Here is a 13,082-nt window from a genome sequence, read left to right on the forward strand (position 1 = left end):
TTGGGAGAGGCGAGAGTTTAAAATAAATATGATAATAATAATAATAATACTTTATTTCGGACAGTTATCCATAGTTTGTTAGTAAAGAACTTAGGAATAAGGTTAGTATTATGCTAAAATTACAATAAAATAAGATAATGTGAAACAAATAAAAAATGAAAAACAAAAAATGAAAAACAAAACTAATTAAACTAATAAATATATAATAATTAAATAAATTAATTAACTAATTGGCCTTACAAACAAATATAATTTATTTTGTTACGTATTATTTAAGAAACGCCGTTGATTGTCTGAATAAATAAATAAATAAAAAAGAAGTAAAAAAATAGAAAAGAATCGGAATGCAGTAATGCTCACATTACTGCTTGGCGGCAGAAATAGCTAAGGTACTTCCCTGGACGAACTCTTTGACAAGGAGCTCTAACAGCGACTAATTGAAAATAATTTACAGAAATAATGTCATGTGATGAGCTATATGTAGCGTGATGTCGCGATTTTCTGATTTCAAATTGTTCATTCGTGTCAATTGAAATAGAAATAGAAACCATTTATTGTAACGCCACATTATAAAAAAAATACACAAAAACAAAGGCTAATATAACTAGAACAGAAATAACACAAAAAACAGCGTAAAAACATTTCAACAACAAGTTACATAATACTATACAGACACGTGTGAGGCTGTGGCGTGTACAAAAGGATCCTATTCAGCTAAAGTCACAACCAAGGCTAGGTTGTGACGCTGGTTTACAATGGGCCCTAGCCGAGTGAGTGAGAGTGACGGACGTATGCGTCCCGAAACAGAAAAAATAAAATAGACTACGTAAATACTTATATCATGAGTGTGTATAGTGTTATTGCAGAGTGTACTCTTATATCGAATAAATACTTACATAATCTTTGCAATATATACATACAGGTATAAGTGTGTGTAGTGTGAAAACAAATTAATAAAACATTTAATACATATTACACGCAAAATAGGCGCTTTGTCGTCGAGTTGCGGATACCAGCCCGTCGCACCAAGTACCAAGTAATACATATTTAAACTTAGAATAATAACGCATAGAATGATAGTTTCATATCAAACGAACTGTCACAAATGAGGCAAAAACCGAATTCATATAGGCGTAAGCAACTTGTATCTACGCTAGTCGGCACGCACACAAATTTACAAATAATGATGCCATGGAATAACATTTCCCTCAAAAGTGGGAAAATTGTATCTTGCGTAACTCATCATTAAGTTAAAGGTGCCTACAGATTTGCCCGATTTTGTCGATCGTTACTGTCGATCGACAATGTCGATCAGGTGCCTACAGATATGCTCGGTTTTGTCGATCGTTACTGTCGATCGACAATGTCAAGTGACAAGAAATAAAAGAAAAAAATTTTTGGTAATCCTTATGGAAATGGCATTTATATCTGAATACACGACGACGGACACGACTTTTTCAAATAAATGCAATATGGTAGCCATTTTCGAGGTACTCATTTCTAAATCCACGATGGCGGGCACGATTTTTCAAAAAACCCAGTAAACGATACCCAGAATCAAAATCAAAATAATCTTTATTTCATAGGTAAGCATTATTACACTAGAAGTCGTCACATTGGTTAAACTCTACCGCTCATTCGTAAGGCAGATTCCCCCGAGAAGTATGAGCAAGAAACTCTAGGGGTTGCTCTTTGTAAACAACATTTGTACGCTTTTAACTTGCAGAAATGGAAGTCAAATGCGTAAGTGTGCATTATTTATTAATTAGAATAAAAAAAATCTGCAGCCGTCGCGATATTGCCTATTCTCAAAAAATTACGTAATATAATTATTTTGAAACAGAATAGCAAAACTGGGAGAAAGAAATCCGTTACTTTGCAACATTTTCGTGTCTTGTTGCAACAAAATTAATTTTCGGTTTTAGTGAATATTTATATAAAAATACAAGTTGAAACGTGTTACTTCCTTGTGGAATGTGATGATAGTGTCTATTTTATGTTTGCCTGTTCTATTTTCGTAAAATAATAGTTCTTTGAGTTTTTGGAATTGGACGCAATAACGAAATTAATAAAAGCGGTGACCTACGGAATGCCTACGGATGTAATTTATTTAACAGCTCAACTTCTGAAAATAGATAGCATTGTATTCAGACTTTTGCGTCATTCGGTTCAGGTCAAGTTCGGGTCTCCTCTCCCTCACCCAGAGGTAAAGCTGAAATAGTACAGCGCCAACAACTGACCTGTGTGTAGCGTCTCCGTATATTCCAAAAATATTATGTATTTATTGTAATAAAGATAATACCTCTAACAATGGGGGGTTATTCCATTCAGTGGTGTGGGAAAAACAGCAAAACATCTAATTTCAAAACAAACGGAATCACATTTCATCGGTAATAAATATTTAATATTTAATTTTTCAATCTTGGTCCATTATAGCAAAGCTCAAGTTAAACTGATCGATTTGAAGTGAAACAATTGACGACACCCGTCAAATGTGTGACGGTGTGATCTCCTTGCATCGTCATTCCACCTTTCTATCGCTTTTCTCCGGTTCCTGGCCACTCGTAGTTAAATTTAAATTTTGATTACCATAGTTCTTTGGCCTCGCATTCTGATTTTGTTTCGTTTCATCGTCATTCCCCGCTCGATTGCCCGATCGCGGCAGCGAGCACGTCTTCTCTTCGTATTTATTTTTGAGCCGTTTACCAGTTACTAAAAATCTCTTGTAAATACGATAAACGTTTTGAAGATGATAAATATTATTAAAACTGGAATAAATATTTATAAAACTGTATTTATTAACACCAGTTCTTTGCCCTTTTGAACTCCTGAACGTTAAACTCACTAGCACACTCTGCGGTTGACAGAACATCCCAAGCGGCTACATTATAATCGACACAACGTCCCACCAGCGGTATACCTCACAATTGTTTCGAATTCGGGCCGGCCAATCGGAGTTGTCACCGCAATGATTTGGCAGAATAGTTTTCAAATAAATTAAATGCCATTTCGTCTCTATTTCTGGTTATACATATAGCATAGCCTCATGACGGTTACCATGTCGGACTGCCACGCAGAGGTCCCAGGTTCGATTCCCGGGCCAGGAGAAATATTTGTATGGCTTACATTTATTTCTCTCATGGATTTGGGTGTAATTTGTGGTTGTCTATGTGTGTGTCCATGGCACCCGCGACACAGGGTTTCCCTAGTGCGGGGCTATGTTGAGTGTGAGCGTTATTATTATTATAAGTTTATATAAACATATACTCGATGTCCGCGGCCCTGGATTTTTCCCTGTAGAATGAGTTTCAATAGAGAGTATTTTTCACTCCGCATGAGTATTGCAGATTCCTACTTTTTACTGCTTTCAGGAGCTCCAAGCCTTTGTGCATCCTCTGCAATACATTGTCATCGGTGGCTATCCGTCTACGATATTGTCAATATTCTTTGATAAAATTAGTACACTATGTAGTATAAACTCGAAAATGACTCGAGTGCGATGAACGGATGATTTCAAATGAATGCTGAACGACGCTTGTATTGTTTGATGACCTATATGATCCATCGATTAGCATTCTGGGTTAAAAGGGTCGGTTCAAAGTGTTTCAACAGTAATTCCAAAGATTCCAAGTAAGTTTCATGAGATTTACCGTTTTTGCAAGACTGGTAAGTAGGGAACAACAACGTAATAATTTATTTATTTGGTATCCCAACAGAACAACGTTTGGTATTCCCAGGTATTCCTTGTGTATTCAAAGGGCGCCAGACGGCTTGATAAATACGTTGAATAAAAACTTTTTTTGGATTTTCTTTTTATTTCTTAATTTAGAACTCCTTACTAAGAAACCGACGTTACCTTTTAAAATTAGAGCAAAAAAAATTTTTTATATAAATTAGGTGGGGTGGATATATTTTTAAAAGATGGAGAGAAAACAGAATTTCGAGTAAACCGTTTCTGATCCGTAAATAAAACATCAAAATTTGCCGAATTATGATACAAACTATTGTCACACACCCCGTATTCACAAGATGGGGCCAACATTTGTCTTTTTTATCTGATTTTTTACCGATTTGCATCAAATGAGGAAGTGATAGTTGAAACAGAGGCTTGATAAAAAATTATTTTTTTAATGGGTTGAAGATGTTTGGATGTCGCTGGTCGGAAGAGTTAAAAGTATATTACGTAGAAAAATAAACAATAATTAAAAAAACATTTTCTTTTTTTCAAAACGACGGTATCACAAACGTTCCAACCCGAGACAATATAGAAATAAGTTTTCTACATTGACCCGGCCGGGGATCGAACCCGGGACCTCAGACATGGCGACATCATGAAAACCGGCGTACAAGCCACTCGACGGCCGAAAAATGTATTAATATAAATTTTTAAATCATCGTCATAAATCCTCGTGGCTTATGCGTTATAACTATGTCTATGAATTATAGGGAGAAAAATAAAGTCATACCGCAATAAAAAACCTGTTTCTATCGATATTCGTTTAGTTAATAAAATACACATACTGCCTTAATTTAATGCTTATGAGAAAGTAAAGTACATACGTTTCAAATCGTCGGTATATTAACTACGAATGGTGTAAAATATACTTCCGGACACAATTTGAGCCACCTCGCTTTTATGTTGTAAAGGGCTAGAAAACAAAAATAGTGTCTGCCGTCCTTATCACAACTAACGTAATCGCATTTTTGGCGAAATTGAGTTATTAGCATATCTGGAATCAGCGAAACAAGATCTACAACCCTCTATAAGCGATTTTTTAATATATAATAAAATCAGGGTTATTGACATTTTTCAAAGAAAATAAAACTTTAGGTGCAATATCTGGAAAGTTACCAAAATGCGAATGCGTTAGTCCTGATAAGGAAAGCACTGTTATTCCCAACAAGGACTGACGGAAAAGAAGATTAGTATACTAGTTTCAAATTTGTGTAATAGTTTTTGATCAATCAAACATTGTTTAAGCTTAGGGCACTTAATACTGAAAATGCTTGGTGGAATTATGTGTCCGAAAGTGTATAATTAAAAAATCCTTCATTATTGAAATGTAAACCTTTACTTGAGTGCTACAATACTAAAAATATTCTAGGATCCCTGTGATAGTTCATAAAAATCTACACAGTATAACCTTGTAACGACGTGCACTAATTTACGTATTACATAAACTATTTTTCTAAGCCTCGCTTTTAAATGAATAGCCTTTGTTTAAGTAATACATTAAGTCAAAGTAAAAATAACACCAAAGCAATGTTTATTGATAAAGAAATGAGCGGAAAAATATTTTTTCCAAAATTCATTAATTTTTTACGACAACGTGGAAAGGTTACTTCATTACATTACTTCATTACTGATAGAGATGACGAATATCAATAGAAAAAAATTATAATTTAATGAGTAAATGTGTAGTTCGGGCATTCATTCTTAAAGTATGAATTTTAAAATAGGCAATAAATTAACATGTCAGTATCGATGGAACGCCGCATCTATTGATGCGGCGTTCCTTACACACGCTTTGTTTCACTGATGTGCGGTGAAGATGCTATACATAATTTTTTTGGTAGTCAAACATTCAAGATGGCGGACACCGCTGTCGTCCTGTTTGAAAATTAATTTACATCGCCGTGTTTCTTACATTTCGCTATTTGACTAATGTGTGAACATAAATTTAAAGTTTTAAATTATTCACATTGATTCGGTAAGTAATGTTGTGATATTTGATTAATTTTTACAAAATTTCATACTCTATATTTCTATATCGTTTGGCAAGCATGCAATGACGCGTGATAAAACAAGATAAAACATAAATCATAGATTAATAAGCAACAGAGTGTTCTGACTACACAATAACAAAGTATGTGTAATCTTAGAATAATAACGCATAGAAAGATAGTTTCATATCAAACGAACTGTCACAAGTGAGGCAAAAATCAAATTCATGTAGGCTAGTTTTAGTAGTAGGTTAATTTTCGGTTTTAGTGAATATTTATATAATAATACAAGTTGAAACGCGTTACTTCCTTGTGGAATATGATGTTAGTATCTATTTTATGTTTGTCTGACGTATTTCTACACAAATTTACCGCACATTTCGTCAGTTTTAGCTAAAATTCTTAAGCTGTTCGCGGTGCAAGTTGACCTTGAGCATTGACGGCCCGCCCGCTCGTGTAGGCCCTTTGGGAGCGCTTCAATTTGCCTCAGCGTGTGCGGTCTAGGTTTCTATGCGTTATTATTCTAAGTATAGAATTATAAATTGTAAGCGGAAGGCCTCTGGGTCAAAGCAAAATGGAATGTGTTGTACGTCTATTCACGGTACTACGGTACTGATACTCTTTGACAACATTCAACACTAAAAGAACACACTACCCTATTGATAGTGTTTTATTTGGAGCTGTCTGGAACATGAAGTTGCTGTGAATGCTCTTGTCTATAGATTGAAGTCGTTGGTCAGGATTATTACTTTTTTGAAACCTGTAAATTAATGACATGATAAATGCTTTTTGAAATTTTCTAAAATATCTATTGAAAGAGTATTTAGATTATAGTTGTGAGTTTTATGCGTTTAATATAATATAAACCCTTTTTCACGTGTATACATCGTTCACAACACGTCAGAAAAATAAAAGTTTAAGAGAGAAGTTCGGCTTCAAAAATCAAATACACTAAAAATCTGTCGAGTTTGCGTCATCCCCATGACAAACGTTGAATGAAGTGTCTCTCTTCAGTCATCTTCCTTTATTTTTTTCCATCCCCTATGGATAAATGAAGGGATCATCCTAGTTTACGTTTGGCATAAATGCGCGGTTAATGTAATAATCAATCCAGGAAACGCGTTCAAAACCGTTTTAAAACAAACTTATATGTCCTGCTATGTTTAATTTACCGATTACTATCGCATCTTCTCAACTTGGCTTTTTTTACTTACAGATGTTTTTATTAAATTATTGTTTTTATTTGTATCACTATTCAATGCGTTGTGTTTACTGAAATTGTTTTTCTCATTTTTTTCGTCATTCCTCTTCTTGATGTAGCTGTTGACGTAGAAATTTCCGAACAAATATAGGAATAGAAAGAAGTTGGACCAGATCAATGTTAATAAGAAGTAGGAAAGTCGACATTGTGTGAGAGTCGTGTTTATTTGGATATGAATCATGACGGCCACGAATTGAATCTGAAATTAGAGAAAAAATATAAGTGAACCAAATTAACAACGAGAAAGTTCTACGATTATAGTTGGATATAAACGAAAGTTTTTGCAAGTAACATCGGTTGTTGCATATTTGGTAGATATGCTAGACATCACACGATCGATACTAGGCCCTACAAGTTATAACAAGGAAAAACCCGCTGGTCATAGAAAAAAAAAATGTCTGCGGAACATATAACGGGGGATTGAGATCGCTGAAGTAGTTAAGCGATGTGAATGAATTACTAGATGTCACTTTGGAAATGAAACTAAATACTATAGTTCAGATAGGGCGGGTTGCATTAATATTATAAATAACTGATTGAAGACTTATACACCTTCTCAGTTAACCGTGACGTGGCGGTGACCATGAGACCCTGGATAACGTAAAAGCCCAAAACGTTGGTTTATTTGTAAAAATACACATATACCAAAGAACAATGGCAAAATCATAGGTAAAAGAAATCGGTAGCGTCTTCAAATGTCTTAATTATAAGTTTGAAACAAATAAATAAATTAGGTTTTTCAAATTAAAACAGCGGCCTATATAAGTCTGGAAATAAAATCATATTCAAAAAAACTCTAATGACTAATTAGTACTAACTACTAGTTTCTTAGTTTCTTAATGTTGAGCGACATCTAGGCGCCAAAAAAGGAATTTCAGTACCTACGTATGGATATGGCCCACATTTAGTACACGTAATATCAAATGTACTGATTCGATATTACAAAAAAATAAAGTCTATAATTTCTTCTTCAAAATGCTTAGACTGTTTCCATCCTTTAAGCCAAAATGCCACAGAGAACATTTTCTATGTGGCATTTTGATAAACATCATTTTTTGATAAAGCTGACAAAAATTTCCCAAAATCAGGGCTAGACAGCAAGTTTCACAAAAAAAGAAAATTGTGTACAAGTGACCAGTTCAATAGTTTGTGGTATGTTATTAATTAATTTAGTTTTTTTGTTCTGGTTTAACCTCATGCCTTTAGATTATACCAGTATTTAAAATAGTTTCCTCTGAACTTTCGTCTCGTCACAAAAACAGCACCATCCATCTTCTATTTACTTTGTTTAAGACTTCTGTAGTTTATTTGGTATAATAATACGAATATATTTTATTCAATTACGTAACACGTGACCTCCAAAACTTCAAACTGGAATATCGTTAATTCCTCACTTTTCTGAATATTAAACCCAAAGCAAAATTTGTTCAGGAATTTCAACTTTGTATTTTCACATATTTTTCATAAACAGACGCATACAAATTATATCATCAAAATTTTGTACGGGACTATGCCATTGTCCTTTAGATCCGAAACAATAGTTTCATTTCCAATGTGTATTAATCACGAAACCCCAAGAACCCGATACTTTTATCACAACTGGAACTCACCAATTGCATTTTCGTAATATACTTTTTCCACCACAAATACTTTCTCAAACTGGGGAATGCAGCCATCCCATAATAAGCGTACATAATAATATGTACGAAGGAATTCACGGTTCCTAGTAAAAACAGACTGTAGGATGGTTCGTATTTCAAGGTCACCCACGTTCCAATGAACATCAGTGTATGGTGATACACGTGAAGGAAGGAAACTTGATTCCATTTCTTTCGAAGCACGAAGAAAACTGTGTCCAAAAGTTCTGAAAGTTTCGCTAGGAAGTAGTAATAGTGACCTTTGCCAACCTGATGAAATGAAAAATAAAAACTTATAAAGGCTCTTTACTTTAGATATTAAAATTACTAATTCTTACTCAAGATGAACGTTGATAGCAAAACTGTATACAATAGTACCCCGTGACAATTGATATTATTGGTGATAAATCTGTCCTTGTTTAGGAATTTGTAAAGGGGAATACGCAAAAATTTATTCAAATCTACTTTAGTACTATAATCTATTTGATTTCTTACCACATATCGAAACGTTTCAGAATGAAACCAGCAAGTATTCCACTCTAGAAGTCCCTTATTCATTATAGTTTGGACTCCCTGAAAATATAAAGTCAACATTTAACACTTAGTGTACATTGCAGGTCTGTCACACAGTTCCGGGTCAAAGATCCATCACTATTTCATTATAAACAGAAAAAATATTTTATGTAAATTTGTTCGTGCATGAAAGGAGTCTCCCAGCAATGGCATGCTATTTGTATCCTCAGCCACACTGGGCAACAATTATCGTGTAGGCAGTTGTGGTGATGACAGATGAAGTAAAGCGACAGCCGAATGGTGGCGAAGAAAGGGTTACAGAAACGTGTTACGATCAACAGCGAGATATGTGAGATGGTGGCACAGGCTACGAGAGGTCATATATAGATTTGCATACTAAGCAAAGGCTGAAGTCGATCTATGGATAATGATTGAACAAGACTTACATCAAGATTAGCACTCAACGAACTCTGTATGCACTGATGCAGATTTTTCTGGTATTATGAACCATACGGATAACTGATGGTATTTTTCTGATAGAGTACTAAGCCTAGATGAAGCGGAGCTTGGAAACCCCAGAACTGTGTGGACAAACCATTAGAAGAAATATGAACTATCTAAATTAACTCTAAATGTATTGATGAAAATGAAACTGACACTACCAACGAACTCTTAGATAGACAAGAGGGCATTGTTGTAAAAAATTCAAATAAATGGTAAAACTTTGCAAATTATTCAACTTGCAGGTTTTCTTTTCAATATTGTTGTTAAATATTCGTTTCCTACTTTTAGTTATTGCTAAAGCAACCTTGGAATAGAAAATTTTCTCTTCCATTTTTTTCTACTGTGCAAATTAGCACAATTACCAAAATTATTACAGTTCCTTAGACTTGTAACTGTAATATTCTTATGAAAATTCTAATATCATTACTTAAAATAAGTTTAGCGACAAACTGTTAAACAAAATGTTTAAGGGAATGGTAATATGGTAAAATGGTAATAACATATTTGTATTTTTTTATTCAGAACTTACATATTGAGAGATATAGCAGGAAACGAAGACTTGTACAATATTATAAACTAAGATAATGTTTTTTAGATTATATGGTTGTTTGCCCTTCATGTATGCTGGGCCAAGTTTGAATACGAAGAGGAGATACGAGGCTGTAATAAACAGCATGGGCCATGGTGAGCTCATTAGAGGCCATCTGTCTACGAATTCCCCTGAAAGTAAAAATAACATTAATAATATATACATATTCATTAACGTATAGAGCACAAATGTTTTGAGTATCAATTGTGAACCGAATTCGATTACAATTGTGAATTTGGTAGGATATGATTTCGTTTTGGTAAGTTAATTTACATTAAGTAGGTTTACGTTTAGGCTTAGGTCGATTTACTTTAGGGAGACATTTTCATCATCACCATCTCACTGTCTCAATTCTTCATATTCAAATGCCTACGTAACGTATTTATATTTTATTTGAAATATCCAATGAATTATCTAGTTTTTTCAAACAAAGCAACGTTTCGGGCTCTTTACTTGGTTCTATATCACGGCTGTCAGCTAGTTGTTCATAAGTTTGATAAAAAAAATGGTTATACTTAAAAATAGAGCAAGATCAAATGAAATACTTTCAGTTTATTTAAATTAAATAACAATGTAAACCTACGAACGAAACTGAGCAAATAACAACAACAGAGAACAAAGCAAAAGGCGACAAAAACGAGTACATTCAAATTTTGTGTTTCAATCTAAGGGTCGTATTCCAGAACTCTACTCAATGCTCAAGTCAGGACTGCAATATGATTTCATGCACTAAAAATCATACTCAAGTCCTGACTAGAGTATTGAGTAAAGTTCTGGAATTCGACCCTAAAACTGAAGTGTTAAAAATATCCACAAAACGGATAAAAAAAAAAACATTTAAAAAATCGGAAAAAATTCAAAACATTACATGTTTAATATTTAATTACCATTGACCTACCAATAGGTCAATGTTAATTACCGATGAAATGTGATTCCGTTCGTTTTGTAATTAGATGTTTTCCTGTTTTTTTCCACATCACCGAACATAGAACAGCACGGCATTGTTAGAGATATTATCTTTATTACAATAAATACAGAATATTTTTTGCAATATACGGAGACGTACACACAGGTCAGTAGTTGGCCTGTCTATATTTCAGTGCAAACGAGAGTTGATATTTATAAGAGCTGTATCGCTAATGTGTTACCAGGAATATATGGTCCTTATTTCGTCTTTATTTCTGGTTATACTCGATGGTGTACCCATTAAGTAAAAGAAGCGTTAATGGCTTTATTCCCATCTTGACCCATCGCACCAGTCATGGGTGCAGTAAATACTTTTTCTGAATTCTGGTTTTCAATTATTTATTTACTCAACAGATCGTTTTTTATAACAGTGGCTATTTCGTAAAATACCGACAGCCAACTCCTTTGTTACTAATTCAACAAATTATTTACATATAAATATTATCAAGTGTAGAATTAAGTGCAAATGCGTAAAAGTAAAAGTGGTTTGCACTGTACAGATGGCACGTGTGTTACCGAGACGGTTCACTCTTTTGTTCTTTTATACTGTAAAGATTAAGTGATAAGACGAATCTGAGGAAACAACATTTCGCCAACTTGTACCAACTAATCGGCCGGTGAAAAAGACGGACTTAAGTACGCATGATTCAGAAGTATGAAAAGGAAGATGCAAAGGAGTGAAGCTCTTGCAAGTGTTATCTTGTACTATTTTTGAAAAATATTAATATGTTTGGCTAGGTTAGGGGTACCTTAGAAGTTTGTGCACCATTTTGTGAAACATAAATAGAGAAATATTAGACAATATCATATACGTCGCTCTGATCACAAAGTAAGTAACTAAAGCACCTGCGTTGTGGAAATAACGACGGTATCACAAACAATCCAAACAAAAACAAAAAATCACATACACCCAGACCCGAAATAATATAGGAAAGTTTTTCTACAGACCTCAGAGTTGGCGACACCATGAAAACTGGTGTGCAAGCTAAAAAATACAGTTAAATGAACGTAATATTTAATTTTATTTCTGTTTTCTTGCTTTCATTACACCATTTTAGATTATTTATTTCGACCGTTTTATAAAAAGTACACTATATTGTTTTCACAAATAAATACTTAATGGTTCTTAAGACAGTTTCCATGTATCTTCTATGGTTTCCGATTTCTCCATACTGTAGCATTAAAAAAAAAAAAACACTGTATATAAAATTTGAAACCAAATAAATAATTACTCACATTGCTCTTTAAAATTAAATACGTATTTGTCTGTTATATTTGAAGTCGCCATTTTTCTGTTTCACTTTCTCTTACTTTTGTAATTAACGACTCTATGTTCCTGCCACCGGCGCGACGTGCCCGACCACGTCCGGGCGTATGTCGTATTTTCTATTGACAAAATGTATATAATATATATTTAACAATAATTTGAATTGTTAAGTATTTGTCACAAGCGGTTCAATGTCCAAGTTTTGGGTCGCAATTCTAGTGCAGGGTGGCCTAACAATGACACTATAAATTGTAATCTTCTCGTTACTAGTCGCGTGGTCGTCGCCATATCGAAATGAGCTGGTTTGAATAATTGAAAACGACGTAAAAAAATTGAAGTGTTGTACTTATGTTTCATATATATTCTATTTCAGTCATAAATAATATGTGTGAAAAAAAGTATCTATTGTCAATTGGTCAGCGGTTTTTTTCATTTACCGTGTCAATAGTTCAATGTGGTTAATTAAACACCTAATATTCCATAAGAGACCGCTGGCCCAAAAGATTTCACACGTTTACCGAGTGTTGCGAACCTTCTTTGACGTATAAGTTTCATCACGACGTTTTCCTTCACCGAAAAGCTCATGATATATTTCAAGTTAAATTTCGCACATAAATTCCG

The 13,082-nt window shown here is 33.9% G+C and overlaps 1 protein-coding gene across 1 annotated transcript; it reads right to left on the bottom strand.

Moving 5' to 3' along the window:
* Positions 1 to 6,138: 6,138 nt before the first annotated feature.
* LOC113236150 (elongation of very long chain fatty acids protein 4-like) lies at positions 6,139 to 12,563 on the bottom strand. The gene is made up of 6 exons (XM_026472153.1): positions 12,431 to 12,563; positions 10,169 to 10,359; positions 9,118 to 9,195; positions 8,596 to 8,892; positions 6,939 to 7,184; positions 6,139 to 6,484 (listed from the first exon to the last, which is right to left on the bottom strand). The coding sequence occupies exons 1-6, from the start codon at positions 12,480 to 12,482 to the stop codon at positions 6,470 to 6,472; spliced, it is 879 nt and encodes a 292-aa protein (XP_026327938.1). The 5' UTR covers positions 12,483 to 12,563; the 3' UTR covers positions 6,139 to 6,469.
* Positions 12,564 to 13,082: the final 519 nt, after the last annotated feature.

This window comes from Hyposmocoma kahamanoa, unplaced genomic scaffold, assembly GCF_003589595.1.
Source record: "Hyposmocoma kahamanoa isolate Upper Pololo Valley unplaced genomic scaffold, ASM358959v1 89, whole genome shotgun sequence".
NCBI classification, from domain to species: Eukaryota; Metazoa; Arthropoda; class Insecta; order Lepidoptera; family Cosmopterigidae; genus Hyposmocoma; species Hyposmocoma kahamanoa.